Source organism: Pongo pygmaeus, chromosome 17, assembly GCF_028885625.2.
Source record: "Pongo pygmaeus isolate AG05252 chromosome 17, NHGRI_mPonPyg2-v2.0_pri, whole genome shotgun sequence".
NCBI classification, from domain to species: Eukaryota; Metazoa; Chordata; class Mammalia; order Primates; family Hominidae; genus Pongo; species Pongo pygmaeus.
This window is the reverse complement of record NC_072390.2, coordinates 70169188-70193316: the sequence shown is the minus strand read 5'-3', so window position 1 is coordinate 70193316 and position 24129 is coordinate 70169188. Positions and strand designations below refer to the sequence as shown.

At 37.8% G+C, this 24129-nt stretch overlaps 1 protein-coding gene and 1 long non-coding RNA gene across 51 annotated transcripts in view; both read left to right on the top strand.

Annotated features, from left to right (window-relative positions):
* Positions 1–24129, top strand: part of TCF4 (transcription factor 4) — a 366378-nt gene that overhangs the window by 322563 nt on the left and 19686 nt on the right. For 36 of the 50 annotated variants that reach the window (XM_054461452.2, XM_054461458.2, XM_063653718.1 and 33 more), the window contains 4 exons: positions 5766–5833; positions 7273–7351; positions 9900–9976; positions 12587–12790. In XM_054461452.2, coding sequence (XP_054317427.1) covers positions 5766–5833; positions 7273–7351; positions 9900–9976; positions 12587–12790 — 428 coding nt within the window. The remainder of the gene's footprint in view (positions 1–5765; positions 5834–7272; positions 7352–9899; positions 9977–12586; positions 12791–24129) is intronic. The other 14 variants (XM_054461459.2, XM_063653728.1, XM_063653727.1 and 11 more) reach the window with 1 other exon arrangement.
* LOC134738456 (uncharacterized) lies at positions 12855–23407 on the top strand. Its single transcript, XR_010124178.1, has 2 exons — positions 12855–13943; positions 22869–23407. It is a non-coding gene; the product is annotated as an uncharacterized LOC134738456 (long non-coding RNA).

Below are 24129 nucleotides of genomic sequence, written 5' to 3'. Positions count from 1 at the left end.
TCTGAAATGCAGGAAGTAAAGAAATATTATGTTGCCTGTATCTCAAAGAACAAACAAAGCTAATTAAATAATTGGCAAATAGGGAACACATAGCCTGACACATGTTTGAGATTACACACGATTCTGTAGAAAATGAGTGTAAGCAATACTAATGCCTTAAGAATGGGGCTCAAGCACTAACACATGGACTTCACATTTTTCACGTTTTCTTGGTAAAAAGTTGCAAGACAGTGCAGTCTTTTCATACATGGTGTTGATGTCTTAGGAAGCTGCTCTTTCAGTTCAGAAGAGGGCTGCTGCCCTTCGACTCAGTGTCATGTTATAATATGTCTTTCTGGTGGTCAGCAGTTGTCCTGAACTGACACTACAACAATGCAGTGCATGTGGGGTGAGATACAAGCTCTAGAACTCTCGGAAGGGAACCTCTCTGTAACCACATTCCCTTTCTTCTTCTGTTCTCTGCATGTCAAAGGTGGAAGATGCCCACTGAGGTTTGCTATTTGTTTGGCCTGGGGGAGTGACCGGGTGTTTCTTGCTTTGTTTTCTTTTGCCCTATAATACCCAGTATCATTTTTTTTAGAAATCCGTAAGAAGGATAAAGCTTACTTGGATTACATTAATGGGAGATTTTTTTTTTCATGACACATTCATACATGGATTTTCAAGAGAATTGTAGAACAAGGTATTTTATTCATTGCATGCAGTCCACTACTTTTCTCAAGCCTTGCTGGCAAACTCTGGAGATCATATTAGACCTTTCTGAATTGAAAGGGTCGTCTAATCAGCCCTCCAATTAGAGGAATATAATGTATGGGACACAGCATGGATTCACAGTAGTTCAGCTGGTGGCGCACCCAGTTAAGGAGAGAAGCTGTCAGGGGTCTTTGGGAGTTACCAACATCAGCACCTTCTACTCAGTTCTTCAAACTTTTTCAATGTTATGCCACTGGGTATTTTCAGAAGCAGTGCAGTTCAGTGCCTCTGCATCTGAGCATACATATGGAGGAGGAAGTGTAGTAAGTTACTAGATACCAGCTATAGAGAATAGGAATGTCTGCAGGATATTAACCATACACATTTGGTTAGCCACATATTTCCTTCCTATTTGCAATAATATCCAGTAGCCCTTCCTGATGGAAAGAAGTAAGAGGACCTCCTCCCATAGCACAGACCACTGAGACTGCTCAAGGATGAGAATGCTTCATCTCCCCATTGGGACATACCATCTGTATACATTCACAGGGTGTGACCCTTTGTGGTTTGAGGCTACACACACTCCCTTGCCCTCAGAGAGAATTGGTCATATAACTAACATAATGGTTATAATAACTATTATTGTTTTATTAGTCTTTAACTGGCCTGCTTTCTAATACATGGTCTTTTCCATGTTTTTAAACCTCAAACCAAACAGGGTTGAAGGAACAGACTACCAAGATTGATTTAATACACCATATGCTAAAGATTACCCTGGAATATCTATCTGGTTCATGAATTAATCTGACTTAGAACTTTCACTTCTAATGACATGTTTGAATGACATGTTAGTATGTGGCTTGTCTAGTAGAAACATTATGTCCTTTTCCCTTTGAGGAGTTGGTTTCACAGTAATTTTATTATTAGAGTAGTCACATAATGTTCACTGTATATTTTACAAGAATATTGAGCCTTGAAGTAGTTGGGTGATGAACAAGCACAGAGCATAAGAGTAATATGAATTTTATCCAGCAATGTCAAGGCATCTTATTTACCAGGACCACCAACAGAGAACAATAAACTAGTTTGATTTAAATCTCCTCCATTTCCTGTGCACGATCAGGAAGCCCAACTTCCCCCTGAATTCCTAGGAATCCCTCCTGTTAAAAATTAGTGCATTGTAGTCTATATACTTGCATTTGTATTTTAAAATGGTTGTAGTAGGAGTGCTGGAAATGCTCCTTCTTTTTGTCATCTTTATAGATAAGCACATGGCATTGTTATGCTGTTTCTAATGGTTTAATAACACGAGGGTCACTCGGACACAGTTGAGAAAAACCTACTTTGAAAGCAGTCATCTTCTCTCAGGCAAACACAGTGTGAATTGTGCTTCTTATTCCTTTGATGCCTTCATGATGTTCGCAGCCTTAGATGATGGGTGTGCGTTAAAGGGGCAACACATTTTCCAAATTCTGATTTTTAGTAGTTGATCCCAAGGCACCACTCATTCCAGTGTTTTGTTGAGGGTGTGTTCTAATGGGAATGAACATTTCCCTAAAGCTGAGGCTGAGACAGAGGGTGGTCTAGCATGTAGCCCAAAATACAAAACCCTTCTTTCTGCTTCATCTTCTAGCCAGCAACACCACCTGTGTTCAAGCCATCTGAACAATACTTGGGTGGCAGGCAGTGTCGAAGCCTCCTACAAAAATTGCAGTTCCTCTTAATAACTGCTCATCTTCCATTCATATTTGTATGTTACAGCTCTACTTAGGGACTGATTATATTTCTCTTGGGCAAGATAAATTGATTAGAGCCAAAATTAGAAATCGATAAAGTCTTTACCAAGCAAATGCATTAGTTTTCATCTTTATTTCTGTTACATGGACATTTTGATCATCTCTAATATGAATTGACAAAAATCTTGGGCCTCAAAGAGTAATCAAGTCCTGTTACATTAAAGCTGAAAATGCGGGTTTGATGTATCTTGCTAAACATGGCCCACTTCTCAATGCAAAAAAAAAAAAAAAATTCTGCCACTTGAGAATTAAAATATATTTCCTTTCCAGTTATACCCTTTGTTATATCAGTCACACAAATAAATCTGTAAGAGAAAGACTCGTGTAGCTTAACATGTTCAGGCAATCTAGAAAATGTAGCTTCTCCAGTGTTTCCTGGACCAGAACAAAAGACATTCCAAGTGAAAGGGCAAACTGGCCCCAGTAAACTGCTTTGAAATTTAAGCCCTTGGGTTTGGCATTCCAGCTGTTGCAAGGTAAAATGGTGGCTTCATGTTAAAAAATAGTCTGTTCTTATCAGTGGTTTCCATGAGTAGCCTTTGTAGTTTTCTGAAATATTTTCATGACACGATGAGGTAAGAAGTTGATTCTATTTTTAATTCTATTTCCTGAGTCATAATATCTCCCTGCATAAAACAGTCACTGATAGAAAGTTTAGTTAGAAAGGTGTAGATCTAAAGAAATCAGAATGATCATAATATCTTGCCTCTTCTATCATGTGATTTTTGGGGCATATATATTTAGTTTTTAAATGCTCCTAAAATATTTGTATTGGTTTTCAATACTTTGTTTAGTTTCATAAAAATATATATATTATTTATAGTCTTCATTTTAAAGTTGTTTAAAGGAAGAATTAATCTTTTGAAAGCCACTACTGTAGCAGATACTGTCTGTAATGAAGAAATATCTTGTTCTTTTTGGCTTAGGTTCTTCGTTAGATAATGTGATTTTTCCAATGTAGCTCTGAACTTTTTGTGAAAATCTGTATTCAAATCAAGCAGATATCACAAATTATTTTGACTGATAGATCTAATTTTTAGGTATATAATAATGAAAAGAAATATTGCTTCTAGGAAAAAAAAAGATAAGTACCCCCAAATACCATGGTAATGCATACTGAAAAAAGGTTAGTATCATCTATATTTCACATCATTATTATTTTCTCTTTAGAATGGTTTTTAGGTTTGTTTGTTGTTCTTGTTGTTTGAGGCAGAGTTTTGCTCCTGTTGCCCAGGCTGGAGTGCAATGGCGCAATTTCAGTCTTGGCTCACTGCAACCTCCACCTCCCAGGTTCAAGCGATTTTCCTGCCTTAGCCGGGCGTAGTGATGCATGCCTGCAATCCCTGTTTTTAGTTTTTAAAGGACTCCTTAATGCAGAAATTCTTCTCATTTTCACACTAGATATAATTTGTTGTATTTTATCTTATATTAAATATTTTTAATACTCTTGATATCTGAGCTGCTCCCAGTGGTCCAATTGTATGATGTCAGACCCTCATTTCAAAGAACTTGCTTATACAATACCTATCATGAGTACTAATGACTCATGTATTTTAATATCATAACTTTGTGATATGGAAAAGAAGTTTGTTTTGTCACAAGGTAATTGTGTTCTTCTTATCATGTGTCAGTTTTCTTTCAGTATTTTAGCAGTTAACAAATCAATATGGGTGTGGGTTTTGTAAACCAAATAAAGTATATATCAAAACATTATCAGCTGGGCGCCGTGGCTCACTCCTGTAATCCCAGCACTTTGGGAGGCCAAGGTGGGTGGATCATGAAGTCAGGAGTTCGAGACCAGCCTGACCAACATGGTGAAACCCCGTCTCTACTAAAAATATGAAAATTAGTCAGCATGGTGGCGTGTGCCTGTAATCCTAGCTACTCAGGAGGCTGAGGCAGGAGAATTGCTTGAACCCGGATGGCGGAGGTTGCAGTGAGCCGAGATCGTGCCACTGTATTCCAACCTGGGCAACAGAACAAGACTCCGTCTCAAAAAAAAAAAAAATTATCCAGCTGACAAACTCAACATATAAATATATGAAAATAACAAGCATAAATTAGCTAAGCAGAGGTCAGGAGAATTAAATTATGACCTGGAAAAGCCATAGAATTGGACCACTGAAGATCCAACCCCACTACTGCATTTAACAAGTGTGGAAGGTGATGACAACACATTTGTAAGAAAGAAGGCTCTCTTAGTTCAAGAATGGAGCTGGAAAGTCTTTGAAATTATATACCTGTTTAATGAAGTTTTGCTTGGATTCATTGGGTGATTTAACCTTACCTTTTCTTATTTCACAAAATAGTGAAAAAAAAACTTCCCCCAGAACTTTAATAGGTTTTATTTAGATACTATGTCTATTTGCTAATGTTGAGGCTTTAATAAATACAACATACCCAAGTGCTAGGCATTCTGTTAATGCTGAAGACCACAAGAATCCTGGAAATCCCATTTTATCACTTAGTTCTGAGGGCAAGATACCTTCAAATGATACATGTTAAAGAAAGCTGGCTTTGAATTGTATACTGGAATATATGTCTTTTATTATTCACAATACTCTTTGTTCTTCTCTTTTGTAGATAAAAATACCAGTGTTTAAGGCAGTAGAGATAAGCTTCATGAATATGTAGACTTACTTTATCTCTGGAATTCAAGACCATATTGACTTTTAGTAGCATACCAGTTCACTTTTTTTAGTGTGAACACAGACTTTTAAATATGTGGAGAATATATGTTATTTAAAACATTAAAAATATTTTCTCTCCTTGTTAGCCAGACCTGTTGTGGAAATTTTTGTTTGTTTGGTGTACTGTAGGACTGTGAGACGAATACCCCGTTTTGCTATGTATCAAATTTCTATTTATTTGAAAACAGATGGAAGTTATTCGTGAAGATAATTCCATTTACTATAAAATAATATAAAGAAAAGCCAGACTCTGAGGACTCCAGAGACCTGAAAGTAGTCTATACTTGTCAGCAATGACCGTCACATAGCTTGCTACATTCACCAGTTCATCAACAGCAAGGGGAAAGTCATAGCAAGGAAACCACTTTATCTTTAAACCAAGGTGTCAGGTTTATATTTTATCTGTAAAAAAGTAACATGAATATATTTGACATCTACCTCAGCAAACAAATTAATGCTAATTAAAGATTAATGTGTTGTAATTAGCATTAAAAATGCAATTAAATTGTGAGTAAATGGACCAGGAATAGAAAATTGTTAGACGTCTCACTGCCTGGTTTTCATATTCTGCCTTTTGTTTTTGCAGCAAATAGAGGAAGCGGGGCAGCCGGCAGCTCCCAGACTGGAGATGCTCTGGGGAAAGCACTTGCTTCGGTGAGGAAATATTGACTTTGGACTCCATATGTACCGTTGTAAAGGGTGAACTTTAATCAGAAGTGGACATTTGGAATTTTAGAAAATGAATGGCAAATAGCTTTGATTTTTGGAAAATGCTAGCTTTCTTGCATAACAGTCACTGGAAAATTTGAGAAGGCTCTGAAGCTTCCAGTATATAGATAGTCTCTTTCTGTCATCCTCAAAATGGTACTAAGCTGCACTCAATTATGGATGTGGGAATATTCTCCTGGCCTTTGGGTTATAGGTTTTTTATACTGATGTCTTACTTTTCTCTAAAGTAATATGGGTGCACATTGACCAGCTAAGACTGTCTTAGCAAGGAATAGTTCTAAAACACTTTGAAAGAGGCATTTGAAAAAAAAAAAAAAAAATGACAATAACTGAGGTCCATGAAGAACTGTCACATAATTGGCACCTAGGGAACTCAGCTTCTCTGCTTTGCCCACCTACTGCCAGAAAGCTAAAATTGAACATTTCTTGCATGTTCCCTGATGACAAAATGGCATACCTTCATTGTCTCAGATAGTATATCTGGTATTTTAGTCAAAAGCTAAACATGATCATTTAGAAATGTAAGTGGAGGGCCGGGTGCTGTGGCTCACACTTGTAATCTCAGCACTTTGGGAGGCCGAGGTGGGAGGATCACTTGAGGTCAGGAGTTCAAAACTAGCCTGGCCAACACGGTGAAACCCCGTCGCTACTAAAAACACGAAAATTAACTAGGCATGGGTGGCACATGCCTGTAATCCCAGCTACTCCGGAGGCTGAGGTAGGAGAATGGCTTGAACCTGGGAGGCAGAGATTGCAGTGAGCTGAGATCATGCCTCTGCACTCCAACTTGGGTGACAGAGCAAGACTCCATCAAATAAATAAATAAATCTAAGTGGAGATTTCTTTCTCTAAGATTTTGTCTCTTCAGTTGGCTTTTACCATTGGGAGCATTAAAAAAGTTCACACTATATTAGCATTTTGCCCTAAGTAAAAATTTTTATTTCATCTGGGCCTTCTGATGCTATGGAATCAAATGCCTAAATCTGGCAAAAGAGTGGCAAAATATCTTAGGAATGATCCTGTCCAACCTCTCATTGTGTAGATGAGGAAAGGAAAGTTCAAAGTATCTGCTTGGCTTGCCCATAGCCACACAGCCAGTAGGAACGAAGAGTTGGACTGAAGTCTGCTGACCCCAGCCTGGCTCTTTTCCCACCATCCCGTACCACATCAGTAATTCTTGTTTTGAAAAATTAAAATAATTGTTAAGTTCTTCATTTGACAATTTTGATACTGTAGTTGATTATTACATGTATTCTGTAACTTGTAAGTTTTAAATGTATTGCGTTGACAACTTTGTAGCTTAGAAAAAATGTGAATTATTTTAATGAATGAGGGTGTTTTTTTTTTCTCCCTACTGTTTTAAGATCTATTCTCCAGATCACACTAACAACAGCTTTTCATCAAACCCTTCAACTCCTGTTGGCTCTCCTCCATCTCTCTCAGGTAGTGTATTTCAAATCCCATTTCATCATATAACAGTTTATAAGAATGATTCCCCCCTTGTACTTCCTGATTTTGTAGGTGGAAACTCACTTCCCCCAAATCCCAAAGCTTTAACATTCCTATAACAGACAAATACAAAGGGTGGGAGAGACAAATTACCAGATAACAGTATAGTCGTTTACATCCAAACCTTTTCTTAAAAATTAGATTATCTTTTTAAAATATACAGGCATATGGAAAATGTATTTCTTACACTTTTCTTAGCTCTGCAGAAGACACCCAACAGCAGAATAATGTATTCCAATAAAACGTCTCAGATGAAAAAAACTCAGTTAATATAGTCATGAATATGAATATAGACTATATAGTCATCAAATATAGACTATTTAAATGGATCATTTCCTGCAGGAATTTCAGGCTTTCCAAATTCCCTCTTTAAAGTACATGCCATTGGGATGTTTAGAGAAAACTATAATTTTGTAAATAAATTGTGAAATAATTGTGTGGAGTAGAAGGGATGTTTGACTTCAAAGTATAACACATTCGTATGACCTGTGGCTTCAAATTGAATAACTATAATTTGTAGAATTATGTCAGTAATGATTTTACTTTTCAGGGGTCCGTTTAAGAGACTCATTGTCTTTCCAGTATAAATGCTTCCAGAAAGCCTTTCTTGGTTCATGTCTCCGCTCTTTGGTAAGGAGACAGGTGGCTTATTAAAAAAAACAAAACAACAGCAAAACCTAAATCACATCTGTACCTGATGGAAACCTTACCTTACTGTAATTTATAGTGGAGTTACTTGTGTTTGTTATTTCCTGCATGCAGCTCTCGTGGCCCAGTGTAAACTCGGCTCCTTGGTCGAGGACAGGAGGTTTCACATTGCCACAAAACTTTCAGAAATGATGGCCGTGGCTTAGCTGGGATTTAATGTCAGCCTCTTCCAAGCCTCCGTGGTATGGGAAGATCACAGAATAGAGAGGGCAGTGGGATTCTGAAGTCTATGTCCAGAGAGACCACGTTGAAACTGGGAAGCAATTGAGGTGATTTTAAGAGGATAATCAAACGTTCCCCCTGGTGGAAATAGAAAGTAGAGTTCAGTATTGTTGTGCTCCTCGGGTTCTGTACCAGATTCTTACACTCTGAAAAATGATTTAAATTGTCAGTAACCCCCTTTCGAGACAACAAGAGATACAACAAGGGATAGAGGAATCTGAGCAGGTGGAACTCCAGTTTCCACATTTCAAACAAAGTAGCTTTCATTGTATTCATTTTCTAATTTAGAAAAAAAAAATGTTCTATGGTGTCATAATGTTTGAGAACAACTAATGTAGTCTGATACCCTGATTTTACAGATGAGAATACTGAGTCCCAAAAAGGGAGTTGAGTTGTTGAGTTTATTACCAGTAGTAATAGCAGAGCTTGGACAAAAATCTGGTGCTCACAGTTCTGCCATCCATTTCTAGATTAATGGTAGGAAAGAAAATTAGGATGCACAGTCATTCTAGAAAACATCACAAATTCCCTCGACCTGAGTAGCATGCTCTCAGTGAAAGGCACAGAAACAAGGCTAGAGATGCCACTTTTTGGGTCTTGGTAATGCATCATGGAAGACCACATGTTAGGAAGAAAGAACTTTTATGAAGATGCAAATATGGGGACAGATTGCTATTTTCACACTGACGGCTCTGTCCAAATTCTGTCAAGAAAAGTAATTGAACAAAATATTCTATTTTTATTTAGCATAAAAATATACATGCGCACCCAGAAAAGACAGGAAGAGTGGATTTTAAAAGTGCTAACAGTGTCGGGGCATGAGATTTCAATGAGATCATAGCTATTATTTTTTCCTTTTTTGAATTATGTATTTTCCAAGTTTTCCACACTGAATGTGTATTATTTTACATTTAAAGTGTTTTTTATTTTGTAGGTTAGACACGTAATATGTATTCTAACAGCGATCTTTTTTTACCTTCAAGTTTAATGAATCATAAAAAAATTATTTTCTTCAGAAGAAACTTTTAGTTGTTGCTGTATATTGACTTTAAATTTCTGGCTTAGTGGATCACTGATAACTAATCTTATTCCCTTAAAAAGTTTTTCAAGATTTATCTTTTTCTAAAGATTGTTTTAAGAACAAGTGGCAAAGCTGTTTTCCATTGGTGTGAGAATTTTGGTTTAACATAAACTAGCCTTGCATGAAGGTCTAACAAAATCCCATTTTTGTACCCTTAAAAGTACCTTGATTCCGTAGTGATAGTTTTTCTTCCACAGGAACCCTTCTTACCAAAATTCAGAATCAATTAAATGTTCTCTTTTAGGAGACAGCCAGCCTGGGGGAATTGTGAGTCTATGTAAAGTCTACATATTTTACATTTAAAATGTTTTCCTTGTCCCAAAATTCTTATATGGGAAGTTTAAATGTATTTACCTTGTTTAAATGAAAATCATCATTGCCATTGCCATTTCCAAAAGGACTGTTTAATATATTGGCAAGCGTCTTTTTACATGTGTCTAGATCTGATTGTAATTCCCATTTTAATATCAGCAGGCACAGCTGTTTGGTCTAGAAATGGAGGACAGGCCTCATCGTCTCCTAATTATGAAGGACCCTTACACTCTTTGGTATGTCTCATTTGCTAATCTCTGTCCCACCCATTTTCAGGTCATGTTCTTTCTTGTTCAGTCTCCTTTACTCTCCAAGATTTTGATTTTCCCTGTTAGTAACTTTAGGTCAGCGTTAAGCACACAAGTTTGCTGGAGCCAGAGTCATTAGGCTATGCTTGCTCCTATTTGGAGATGGGAACCCAGATCCTACTGTAATGGAAGCCCCAGGGCTCTAAATACCTAGTACCAGATAAAATCCTGAAAGGGCAATGGCCTCCTCGCCATCTCTAGGAAAGATCCCTGTCAATGATTAAATAACTTTCCTGCTATCAGAGTGCTGGAACTCCAGCCAAGTCCTATACCTGGAACATTTGATTCCCTCTACCTCTGCTTTACTTTCCAGAATAACAGGTTTACAGGAGATTTCCTTCTTGTAGAAACCCAGTGGTATCCTTTGTGGTAGAGAAATGCCTACTCTTCCAGGAGGGAATTGCTGAAAATTTCCATGGATGTAATTAATTATTATAAATACTCACATGATGATTCAGTGTCTGACACTTCAGTCTTTCTCTCCTCATGATGGTAGGGGCCAGAAATATGCATGAAACAATGCTGGTTGTGCAGCATTTAGGCTGTACATGAATTTAGTGGGAAGGAATAGCAGTGAGGGAGAGGAGCCTTTTAGTTCCTCGGGTTGAGGTTTTCTTTTCTCCCTCATATCTTGAGATGACACATGGAAGAAGACATAGATTTATCTGTCTGCTTTAGTGTTGTCTTGTATTCTTCCCTTTCAGCTTCATCTTAAGGAAAATCTGAAAAGCAAAGCAAAGCGAAGGTGGATTTCCCTCCTTTGTTGTGTTCTTCCTTGCTATAGCGTATGAATCATTCAGCTATGCATTTTAACCAATAAAAGAAACCAGACAGTGAAACATATATGCACTACCCAGCCCAATTAATCTGCGGACCACATCCAAATAATTAGTTGTTTTAGTGTTTACCTTCATCAGTTATTCTTTGGGGCGTATTCATCAAAACCAGGCTTCGTCCAACTATAGAACTGTAAAGACGGGGTGTATAGTTATGGACCACAGCTTCCATTCTGTTTGAATTCTGAACACTGAAGAAGAGATTTACAAGCAGAAACTGCTCTCTCTACCAGGAAGCTGTGAGCCAGAAACTGTGATAGGCACATGTATGATTTCTTTTCCTGCATATATTTATACTCAGAAGTAAGTATGTATTATCATTCCCATATTTATAAATTAGAAAGCATACACTCCAAGAGGTTTAGTAACTTTTCCAAGGCCAAATACGTAGCAAAGCTAGCAGTCTAGGGGAGATAGTTTAACTCCCATACCCACCAAATCAGAATGTTCTGTACCATAGACTACTACATTAGACACACATTCTTCCTGTTAGTATAAAATAATTAGAAGTGTTTTTTCTCATGCAATAGAGCTGGTACACTTGTTTGCACAGCCCATTCAAAATCAAAGTCAATTGTAGCATGATCTAGTGCAAAGAGTCACTAGATCTAAAATAAAAAGACCTAGATTCCAACTCTGACTTTACCATTTCCTAGCAGTGTGACACTATGTAATTAATTCACTTTGTGTCTTTGAGCCTCATTTTCATGTCTGTATGGAAGGGATCATAATATCTTCCCTGCCTGCCCATACACATGTGAAACAAGGATCAATGAGATGGTATATTTTAAAGTGTACACTGGAGAGTGGTATTTGATATCATTATTGATCAGTTTTTAAAATGAATACATACATTTTCTTCACTAAAATCTATACGCATTGTCTAGTTGTGAAAAACTAGAATCCTAATGGCAAGGATGAACAAAGGTTGGTTGGTTTTTAATGGTTTGAAGTTGTGAATTCTGTGCTATAGTTGGGGCTTTGAACTCAGTTAGATGCCCCCAGTGAACAGTTGATTCAAGTGTTTGTGATTCTTCAAGTCTTAAAATCTTATACTACTTTAGTTGACAGAATTTATATAATTTTTTTCTGTAACCATTTTGAGGCCCTTACACGCATACCACCACACACCTACTGGTTTTGATGACAGATAGGAAGCCAGAAACACCGGTAAAAACTCAACAAGAAATTATCATCCATTTGCTTTTCCCTGTCTCTGATTTGGTACTTAGCACTGTGTCATATACCACAGGGAAGACCAAAGAAATATACCTTCAGGAAAAGAATTTAATTAAGAAACTATAAATAGGTCATCTTTCCGGTGGTAATTGTTTAAAACTCTTTAACTTAATACCTGCCAGAAAGTTCCTTAAATTCAGTGAATGTTTTTCTCTTCTAAAATAAATTTAAATTACCTTTCAAAAGGCAGTACCGTATATAGCACATGTATGTTATAATGTCCTGGAATAATTATTGAATTTAGTTTGTTTATGAAAAATAACACTATAATTTTAACATTAACACATTCTACCAGTTTTCTGGAAACAACACTATTTGTATTATTGTTTTAAGGAAATACACGTTATTGGAAACATGTATTTAGAAACACGCAGTGTGTTTTTTGTCAACTAAAGTTTTACTTATATAATTTAGGCACCCCTTTTGAACCAAATCAAATTTTACATCGTTTGTTAACCAACAGCAAAGCCGAATTGAAGATCGTTTAGAAAGACTGGATGATGCTATTCATGTTCTGCGGAACCATGCAGTGGGCCCATCCACAGCTATGCCTGGTGGTCATGGGGACATGCATGGAATCATTGGACCTTCTCATAATGGAGCCATGGGTGGTCTGGGCTCAGGGTATGGAACCGGCCTTCTTTCAGCCAACAGACATTCACTCATGGTAAGTGATGAAATTTATAGACTCTATAGTTATCATATAGAGTTAGAATTTCAGGTATAGATACTATTGTTGCTGTTTTTTCAAAAATCAGCTTTATTGAGATATAATTCACTTAACATACAATGAGCCCATTTCAGGTGTACAATTCAAGTGTTTTAGTGTATTCATAAGGTTGTGCAACTATCACCATAGTCTAGGTTTTGAATATTTTTGCCCCCTGCAAAAAGAAAAGAATCCCTGGTGCCCATTAAGCAGTCATTCCCCATCCCTCCACTTCCAGCCCTTGGCAACCACTTGTCTACTTCCTGTGTCTATAGATTTACCTATTCTGGATATTTTGAATATATGGAATCATACAACATGTGGTGGTCTTTTTTGACTGTCTTCTTTTACTTAGCATGACTGTTGCAGTTTTTCTATAGTTTGCCACGTATTAGAGCTTCATTCATTTTTATTGTCAAATAGTATTTCACTGTATGGACATACCACATTACACATTTGGGTTGTTCCAACTCCTTGGCTATGATAAATAATGCTTCTATAAATATTCATGTTTAAGTTTTTGTGCGGACACATATTTCCCTTGAGGATGAATTGCTGGGTCATTGTTGGTGTTTGAAATTATTCATTTTGGTGACCCTGGCCAAAGTGTACAATTTGAGTTCATATTATAATATGACATTGCTAGTAATTCAAATATTAGTGTTTTTTTTTTTTTAATTAAAGAAGCCAAAATAGTGTCTGTCAATTCTGAGTCTGGGAGATAGAAATATATGGTATATTTGTTTGTATAAATACATTGTGTGTGACTGTGTAATTTAATAGAGTAGCTTTACCACTACCTATTTAGAATAAGTCTTTATTTGAATTATATTTAAGCAGCTTTGTCCATATTACAATTGTGATTTTTTTCCTCATTACTTTTGAAAGGATTTTGGAGATAATTCTTTTTGAGGACGATTATGAAGATTCAGAGACTCTTCTTAATAGAATATTAAGTGATGACAATTAATGAGGTGACCAGAGTGGTGGAGAATGTAACTTGACCAGTGATTCTCTGTCGTTCTGATCCTCACAAGCTCTACCTCGTCTCTAAGCACCTTAGTGTCCTATTTTGTCCCTTACAGGCTCGCTAAAAGTTGCTTGGATGAAGGTATATTTTCCATTATTACTGTAGCATTTCTCGTTTAAGCATGGTCCCAAAAGGAAATGCAAAATACATACAAATTATTATGAAGTTAAGTTCTTGCTCAGTAGTATTCTCCTGTCCATCTTTCAGTTTCTCTTAATAAAAGGCTAAGATTAAGAGTACCATTCTGAACGGTGTAGTATTGAAATCTGCAATCAATTTGAAACCAAAAATACTGGTTTATAAATAGAAGCAATGAACTCACATGTAAAATGTGGAAAGATATTTTTGAATGCCAAAGAGAAATCTTTTTTTCTTTTCCTTGACCTCTGCCCTAAAAATTCATCATTGAGTAAAAATTGTTTATATGTTCATGGCAGTTGCTTAGAGTTTACAAAAGAAAAGTCTAGATTTTAACTTAGCTTGGCCTCAGGTAATGTGTTAAATACACTTGGGATGCATATAATATGAGATTTTCGTTTGTACAGCTCTTTTTTTTCTAACTACAATGTTTAAACAATACTGCTTTTAATTAAGAAATCTGGCTTTATTAAAAGCCAGATCTGTGACTTATAACCATTTCTGTATATCTGCTCTCAATCAAGAGAAAAATAGTTTAATTTCTGTAGCTGTGTTCATTTTGCATATGTTAAACGGATGTAACATGCACCCAGGGCATTGCTTCAGAGACAGTCTTTTCCATAAATATGTAAAGTTTTTCTTAAATACCATATGTAGGTTAAGTGGTTCTTTTAAATATTAAACTATACAAAAATGCTTTTTGGGACTATTTGACCTTTGAATTGACTCCTTTTTGAGTCAGATTCAGAGGTGGGATGGGAGGAAAAGACTAGAATTATTTTTGGAGATGGGAAGTTCGACTGACCTCAGTAGAAGCGAAAGTGAGACGATTGAATAGAACGGTAGAAAAAAGGAAATAATTAGCCAATATTACATAGAAACCCCTTTAATTTGATCTTGATATATACACACATACACACACACACACACACACACACACAAAAGCAATAAAGCCACCAGTTTTGCTGATAAGAATAAGTTCCTGTTTTCTCCTCTGAAGACATTTAATATTCAATCAAGGACAGCCACAGAGCCAAGCAGATCATAGCGTAACTCCAAAGATATGGCATGTCATCACCCTGCTGCCCTTTGAACCAAATGGGGTTTTGCAGTCTCCTTTCTTCTTGAAAACCATTCAACGTGTCCCCAGAATCTGAGCTCCTCAGCCTGAAACACTAATCTGTGTGAAAAGGATTGGTTTGGCCTATCTTTCCCGTGCAAACTGGTATGAATTTTAAAACAAAAACATAAGAACAAAGGAAATAGTTTTTGAATTTAATCAGTCTGAAGTTAGCCTTTGACCATTTGATACATTCCACAATAAAAAGGAAGTTTAAGGGGAAGGCAAAAAAAAAAACTCATCCCCCTTCCCCCCAACAACAAAAAAAAATTCAAGGAGGATACTGGTAATGTTTTCCACATTTGAATTTTAATACATGAAACAGGCTATAAAACTTTGGCCAGCTGCAGTAAATAAAGTAGCCGTGGGAGGTATGCACCGGAAACTTCAGCAGAGAGCACTGGTGAGAGTCTCATTCCCAACTACACACCTTCGTTTGTTGTTCTGGGCGGAAGCGAGTTGCAGTAACTTGATACTCATCCCAGCCCCGGTTTTGTTTTGAGCACATCACCTTTCTAACTCTCCTTAGTAATTCCTTCTGATTAAAGAGTAGACAGCTTTGAATCCTCTCGATCTCCGTACGCTTCTTGTTTCCTCTCTCCCCGCCTTCCAAAAATCAAAACAAAATGGCTTGATAACTTGGAAGGTGATATAAGCATTTCTTTCTGCAGCAGCTTGAAATCGTGGTGGGGAAAACTGTGGTTCTGCCTCGGCTGTTATGTTATCTCATTTAATTGCTAACATATTGTCCTTAGCTTTTGATTCATAAAATGTTTTCCTTGGAGTTCTGAAGTAGGTCTTCAGTGATTTACTAAGTATTACTATAATGAAAGGGATTTTTTTTTTTCACAGCGGCATGGCTCATAACACAAGAGCGAATGTTTGTATACTTGCAAGCTTTCGGGATGATATTATTGAGCTATGCTTATTTCCTGCTCAAAAACCTTCCCTGCCTTTCCATTTTCTACAAGATAAAGACCAATTCCTTAGCTCAGCATTTGAAGCCTATTACCATTTACCGAAAGCCTTATGTTGAGCTCTTCCAATCTGCAACAAGTCTTCCAGCAAGACGAGGCTGGGCATATTACCAGAATTCACCCTGTATGTTCTCCTTCGGTACTTTTGTATCTGTCTGTCTTGTCCAGCCCTATCTGCTTTCCTCTGTACACCTAATACCCACCCATTCTCAAAGCACTGACTCAAATCATTCTTCTTCCAGGAAGCCTTCCCTTGCTACCCCACCCATGCTAGCCATTTTTTTCTCTATTCTTACAGCCCTATGAATCATACCATTTCTAGATATTTATCTTACCCAGCTCTGCATAGCTGTGCATCTTTTATAGATATGACTCTGCCTTACCAACTGTTGTAAATTCCTCGAGTCCCACATATTATATTTTGTCTCTCTCCCCCCGACCCCCGTAAATAGATCATCCATAGAAACGGGAGAAAAGAAACTAGGAAACTTAACATTCTGTGAGTGTGAGTTGGCAGCCCCTCTGCTAGGCGCTCCGCATGTGTTGTCTTAGGCAGTCTTCACAACAGCCCAGTGAGGATGATAATAGTCATCATTTCAGGTGTCGGTAAAGTGAGCCTTAGAAGTTTGAGCAGTTAGTCTCAAGTCCTGCAGCTGGATTTAAACTCAAGCACATCAACTCCAAATTCAATGCTCTTTTTTACTACCAGGCATACTCTCCAGAGATTATCTATGAGAACACCTTTTCAGAACTTATTTTAAATGCTAGGAGCTTCTGATTTTCAAATCTTGATAAGTGTTGGTTGGCAAAAGAAGTTTCCAGGTATTCCATGGCTGGGTTCCCAGAGCAGCTCTCTTCCCAAATGTATAGACAGAGAACTTTCCCTCCAAAGTGGTGGCATGCTTGGATTAAAACCCACATTATCTATGCACTTATTCTTCAACCAACATGTTTGCACTGAGTGCCTAAGAGGTGTGAACTCTCCCTACCAGGGTCCTTGAGGTAGCAAATTTTAAGTTATCAAGTTATTTTTCTTACTATAACCACCCACTTTTCTTCCAAAATTAAAGCAGAAATCTCTGAATGTGGGAAAATAAGGAAATAGCCAGGTCTTCACTACCCTAGTTAGAAACTCTTAACCAAGTATGATTCCCTCTCTGCCTCAGAGACCTCCATGATTAATCCTGATATTAAATGATTAGATTTCTTATAAATTATGGAAAGGGCAATTTTCCAGGTAGAATTCTCTCTTATTCATTCAGTATTCACATCCACAGATGAGGCCTGAAAAGAAGCGCTTCAAGTGACCTAACCTCTTTTTTAACTAAGAACAAAACCCATACCAAACTTGTCTTTATGTGACTCTATGTGTTCCCGTTTATTTGTTGGTAGAGTCAGCAACTACGGGATCATTGAGCTAAAATCCCCTCTACTATTCGTACATCGCGTAGTGTAGCTCTCAGATCCTTCTTGTTTAAAGTCTATTTATTCATTTCAATAACATTTATCCGTGGTTACCAAGTGTAGGTTCTGTGCTCTCAAGGAATTCACAGGCTAGTAGGAAAAGATGTGTACTTAAGCAGATTGCTCCCTGCCAGTCTGCTATGCCCTCTAAAAGACCAGGGGCCTGACTCTTATCCAGTAGTGAAAGATCACATGGTTGTTTAGTAGAGGAGTGGTCATCTCCAGTTGACTTAGGGGTGGGGGAGTCATGTGCAACTCACCCTACACACCTGTCCTCCACAGCATCCCTCCAGAGTCCTGCAGGTGGGGGGTGTGGAACCCATTTCAGAAACCACCAGTAAAAGTGGATCTTAGCCCAGTTTTCCTCTTTTCAGTAACAATTTTTGTTTTACTTTGGATTAAATGCAGTCTATCAAAAGAGCATTCCTTAGGCAAAGTGGTATCCTTTTATTTAACTGACATTATATACATGAGAACTTTTACCTCTTAGGGCTTCATAGGACAAACAACTTCAATTAGTTTTCCTTGTATAGTTAAGAGCTCAGACCACTGAATTTTAGATTCTAAAAGTACCCTGGAAATCACTTAGCCCATTGCCCTTCTTTGAAGACTGAGGCCTAGGAAGGAGAAGTGACCAAACCATGGGTACTCACTAGTAGGATTAGAAACCAGACAAAAGAGGCTGGACACGGTGGCTCACACCTGTAATCCCAGCAATTTAGGAGGCCGAGGCAGGTGGATCACTCGAGGTCAGGAGTTTGAGACCAGCCTGGCCAACATGGTGAAACCCTGTCTCTACCAAAAATACAAAAATTAGCCCGGCATGGTGGTGCACACCTGTAATCCCAGCTACTCAGGAGGCTGAGGCAGGAGAATTGCTTGAACTCTGGAGGCACAGGTTGCAGTGAGCCAAGATTGTGCCACTGCACTCCAGCCTGGGTGACAGAGAGACCCTGCCACACACACAAAAAAGGAAACCAGACGAAACAGCAAGCAGACCAGCACTCCTTGTGCTATATCCTACACTGCTCAGCTGACTTCCTCTTTACCCTAATACCATAACCATTTCAAAACTGTGAGTGGTAGAAATTAGAAACCATTCTGTTACTCTGACTTAACTAATGAAATCCAAGAAATCTCTGTAGTTGGCCTAGGCTGCCTGCAATGAGTTGCTATTTAGCTCTACCAGTAATATTTGGCAAAAAGAGAGGGTGGTGGGCATTGATGTGATGTGGCAGTTATTGGTCCATAGTCATGGGAGCAGCAGGAGTCAGAAAATTTTGTTTCTATGTGGGCCTCTTCAACAAAGATATGATCAACAGAGGCATCAGCATCTTCAGTTGATAAAGTTGATAAAATAGAAAACTATTTTCTAAATAGCCCGTTACAGAATTTCACCCAAGCTATTGGTGGTCAGTAGCATCTTTTAATAGCTACTATCTTGTTTTTCTTTAAATTAGGATATTTGCCTTCTCTAGTGTTTTGTCATCTCTCCTAATCTCCACAACTATCAAGTATTTCGGAGAGCAGATTAGTAACCTCAACTGAAAGTTTTGATCTTTATCAATTTATCAGTTGCTCCTCTTGGGCTTTCACAGGTTTTGATTCCATAATGTTCTGTGTCTATTCGAGTGCATACTTCATTTCTAAGCAGTTATTCCCATGGACTCTCAGGGAATTTAAGAGATTATCTCTACTGAAATCCCCCTACAGATTTCCTGCCAAGAAGTCAACAAGCCTTGATCAGCCTCCTTCCTTCAAGGGTGACTAGCTCCAAATGCCCACAAAGTCCATTTTCATCAAATATTTGAAAGTTCTTCCTAGGTCCAGCCCAAATTTGCTTTTTTCTACAGTCCTTATGTTTCTGCCCAATAGAATTGCCCACAAGTCAAGTCCAACAAGCACTTGAGAAACTCAGTTATTGGAAGACAGTCTACTCAGTGTTTTTTTTTCCTCTAGACGAAACATCACTATCTTCAAATATTTAACCTGAAAAAAAGTTTGGACTCCCTGTCATGAACTCCATTGCTTCCCAGTGCATTCTCCCTAGTTTAGCAAGGATGCCTTTTTCTCCACAAGAACCTTTTAGGGTGTGGAACCGCAAACTGAACACAGTGCTTAAGGAAGGATCAAGTAGACTAGGGTGGATCTATCTCCTCCCCCATTCAATACCTTGTATCTTCATTAAGGCCACCTAACAATATCCTATTTTGCTATGTTTGATGCTTTTATTGTCCTGCTGACATATATTCAATTTGTAATCAGCTGAAATCCATAAGCCACATATCTCCCCAGTCTCATTGTGTACTTTTTGTTGTGTCTGTACAAAACTTCATGAAACCCCATTGAATGTTATATTGTAGCCTCAGTCTGATTCCTGTTTAATGGTTTCCCTGAAGCCCTCATTCAGTCACATACTCTGCCATCTCTGTTGCTGGCAAATGTGATGGGTGTGACTAATGCCCATATCAAAGCCACCAATACAAATATTTTCAGGGGAGGGGATTGACCAGAAGGCCATGAGGCTCAGTGTTACAGACATTCTTTCTACACGAGTGCTATCTTCTGTCCTTTGAGTTTAATCTCACCTGGTTCTGTCTCCCTCCTTGTACACTGTATGGCCCACCTTTGCTCATTTTGTCCATAGCGTTGTCACAGAAGCCAGGCATGCAGCACTCACTGTGAAGCAGGAAATGAGGCTTGTCCAGAATGCCTTGCTCTGGTGGAACCAAACTGAGTTTGAGAGGCCATTCCTCTGTTTCAGAGCACTTTCAAAACTGTTTTCTAAATAGCCTGTTACAGAATTTCACCCAAGCTATTGACGGTCAACATCATCTTTCAATAGCCACTATCTTGTTTTTCTTTAAATTAGGATATTTGCCTTCTCTAGTGTTCTGTCATCTCTCCTAATCTCCACAACTATCAAGTATTTCAGAGAGCAGATTAGCAACCTCAACTGAAAGTTTTGATCTTTATCAATATCATACTTTATTTTTTAAAAACTGAAAAGAAAAAGAGGACAGAAAGGAAAAAGAACTTGAAGAAATTCTTTTAGCCATGGATTAGTGATAACAGCTGAGAATCCTTGAGCTTACCGTTTAATATTTCTATATTAATTTAAAGAAAAGTCAAAAGATTTTGAATACAGCAATAGCAGTGAGATCCTTTAAGCTCTATTCAGCAGCCCCTAAGAAAAGTGATTAAGACACCGTGCATGCCCATATGTGAACACGGTTGGCCACCTTAGGTATTTCCCCTTCTTTCCACATCAATACATATTTTACTCAAATTCAGACTCTATGATGATGAAACAGTCTGGCATTGGATGTTTACCTCAAAACCCTGCTCTCTCTGCACCTAGGACAAACAAATCCTAGTTCTCTGGTGTTTAGCATCTTGGAGCCATGAATTTTAAATAAATCAAAAAAAGAACCTTGTCTTTCCCAGTTTTAAAATATAAAAGATACACACACACACACACACACACACACACGTGTATTTAAAATAGACCCTATAACCTCATCATATTCTTACATCCTTACATGGTTTTCTTCTTAAATTATGGAGGAAAAGGCAGGCAGACACTTTTAATAGCACAGTGATCATCATTTTTTAAATGAACTGTTACAAGGACATAATCTTAAACTATCCATAATTTGGAATAGGCACAACTGTGCATTTAAAAAAATGCAATATTACCCTTATTTTCTCAAGAAAGCAGATTTTCTGGAGGGAAAAGTATATATTGTATATATTAGAAAATACACATATGTTCATTCACTCCTTCTGCATCTGCTGTGCTTCATATGCTTTTGGGGATGCATAAATGTGTAAAAGAAAGTATCTGATCTTACAGGCCTTTTATCCTGGTAGAGTGATGATACAAATATGGGTCTAACTATAATGCAAGATAGAACTATGAAATGACCTAAGAAGCAATTCAGACCGCTAGGAAAAGCTTCCCGGAGAAGATGCCATTGAGCTTCATATTCGAGTCCACATAGAATTTCAACAATTAGAGACAGGATAGAAAAGGTGTTGCAGAGCCATATAATAAACATGATTTAAAACCAAAAACAGAAAATAAAGGCTCATGCACCTAAATGGAAGTAAGAAAATTGCCTGATGATACCAGCCCTTGCAGCTTGCCAGCCAGGGCTGCGCTGGGTGAAAAGCCCCTCCGCAGCATGGCAGCTCCAGCAGTTGGCTCAAATATTTCACATGAGAGTCCACAGGAAGAGCGAGCTTTCATGTATATTTTTTACATCCAAATTAAGTTAACTCATGGAATTTTCCACCCTTAGGAATTAAAGTAGCAACTCATGAAGTAATTCAGTTATGTCATTCATACCAAAACAGAAAATACTGAAGCAACTTGGCACCGTTTAAAAGCCAAGATTAGGCCTTGGCCATTTTATATTTTTTCACATTCCATGGCCGTTGTGTTATTTTAACTTTTATTATGGCTGTAAATTTTTCAAATCAAAAGTATCTTAATTGCTTAGAAAACAGAAGTTGAAAATGGGTTCATAATAAGAAGAGGGTTTAGGCAAAGCAGCTTTAGGAGTGAGAACTGAAAAAAAGCTGTAGCATTACATTTTCTGTAATGTGAGGGTTCTACCTAATTGGTTGACATTCACAGTTGTGCATAATTATAGCTTCCTCTATATCCATAAATCATCTTAGAACTATAAAGTTGAGTTTAACCAAAAGATCTGTCCAATATTAGTTAAATGACATCTTTAGGGAAGCATTGTCCTGATACAATAGCCACATTCATTTTAAAGCAGTTAATTGGACACATTGTCAAAAACCACAGTATTGAGTTTCCACATTTTAATTTCACATTTGCCTTCTCCCTGGCTTCTGCACACGGACGGGTCTCTTTTGGAGCTGAAAGTGTGTGAAAGTTATTGGAGAATGGTAGTCTCTGGGTAATGTTTCTGTAAGCTGCCCAAAATTTTCCCCCTGTAGTCTAGATGGGAAACAGCTGGTTTTTGTTTAAAAAGCTGTTTTGCAAAATGTCTAAACCTTGAGATATAGAACTGAGGTCACCATTAAAGCAGGTGCTTAAGAGCAAGTGAGAAAGACTTCAGAGGCCGACTGGCTCTGGAATCTTCTGCAGGGCACTTCCTATTAGAAGAAAAGTGTTGAAGTTTGCTCCTTTATTTAGGACACAGCTATAACTATTAATAAGTAAGTGCACTAGCAGTACTACTAGAAATTGAGTATTTTTGAACATAGCCAGCCCTCAAGTGAATAATTAGCTCAGTATGAAAGGAACTAAAATGGTCATTTTTCTCACAGGGCTTCAAGATACAAGAGCCCAAGGCACTCTAGTCTCCTTTGGGTGTTTGAATTTCTTCTTTAAACACACCAACAGTAAAAGAACTACTATTTCAAATAAGCAGTACCATAACTGACTATATCTTCTGAGGTTTTGGATGCAATCTAAGAGAAAGGGGGAAGAGAGACCCGACTTGGCAAGACCCGTACCGAAGCAGTTTGGAAAAAAAGCAAAGCAAAAAACATGTGGAACCACTAAAGGCCAGTGCACGTCAGGTATCCACCAGTCTGAAGATGAAAGGAAGTAAGCCTCCTCCCCTGGGAGCTGGAGGTTATTAGCAGCTGTTTATCCAGTCGGGAATAGAGATTAACATTGTACTTTTTTTTTAAGAACTAGAAGAAAATTTGTTTGGGAAGTTGGCTTTTCATATCAAGTCACTGTGCCTTGCCAAAAAAAACTTCCTTTCTCAGAACTCATGTACTAGCATTGAGCAATGTTATGATTCTCTGAGAAACTCTGGATTACCAAAAAGTCTTTCTCCATTAAATAGAACAGAAAAGGACAGAGAAATGGGTGGACGTTTGCCATTGACACATTGCAGTTGTACTCTTTACCATGTGAAATTCGCCATTTGTTCTATTACCTGTTCTCCAACCTGACTCTAAATGGGACACTGTGCCCTCTACCTCTCACACGCACCCTCACAACTTAATCATTGCCACTCTAAGGTGCACACAATGGGTTCTGCAGATACCTACTGCTTGTAAAAAGACCTTTCATGAGATATTGGGGAAGCTGCCTAGTACTCTGGGTGCTTTATTCTCAAAAACAAACAAACAAACAAAAAAACGAGTTGGATATGGGTATTTTTCCCCTGATTTAATGCTACTCTTAATGTCATTTTCTTTTATTAAATCCTTTTTTCTGCTTTTGATCTTATTTATAGCAGAGCCACTGGTCATATGGAAACTATTACTGTATAGCTGCGAGATGAAAGACTTCATGGCAATTAAATAAGAGTGAATCATTTGGGCCAATAATACACACATACAGTGAGGTACCATTTGTGTCCAAAATGCCCTGTGTTGTTCACTTTGTAGCAAAGCCATTGAGCTTTACAAAGGGCTTTACAAAAATCTGCTTTTTGTCAGAAATATGTAGTCTGACCATATGAAAACACATGTTAACACACAGTCCTTAGCTGCTTGCTTCTTCACACATACACAGTATCTAAATCATGCCACTTATTGATATAAAATGAAATTTTCACTTAAAGTTGGG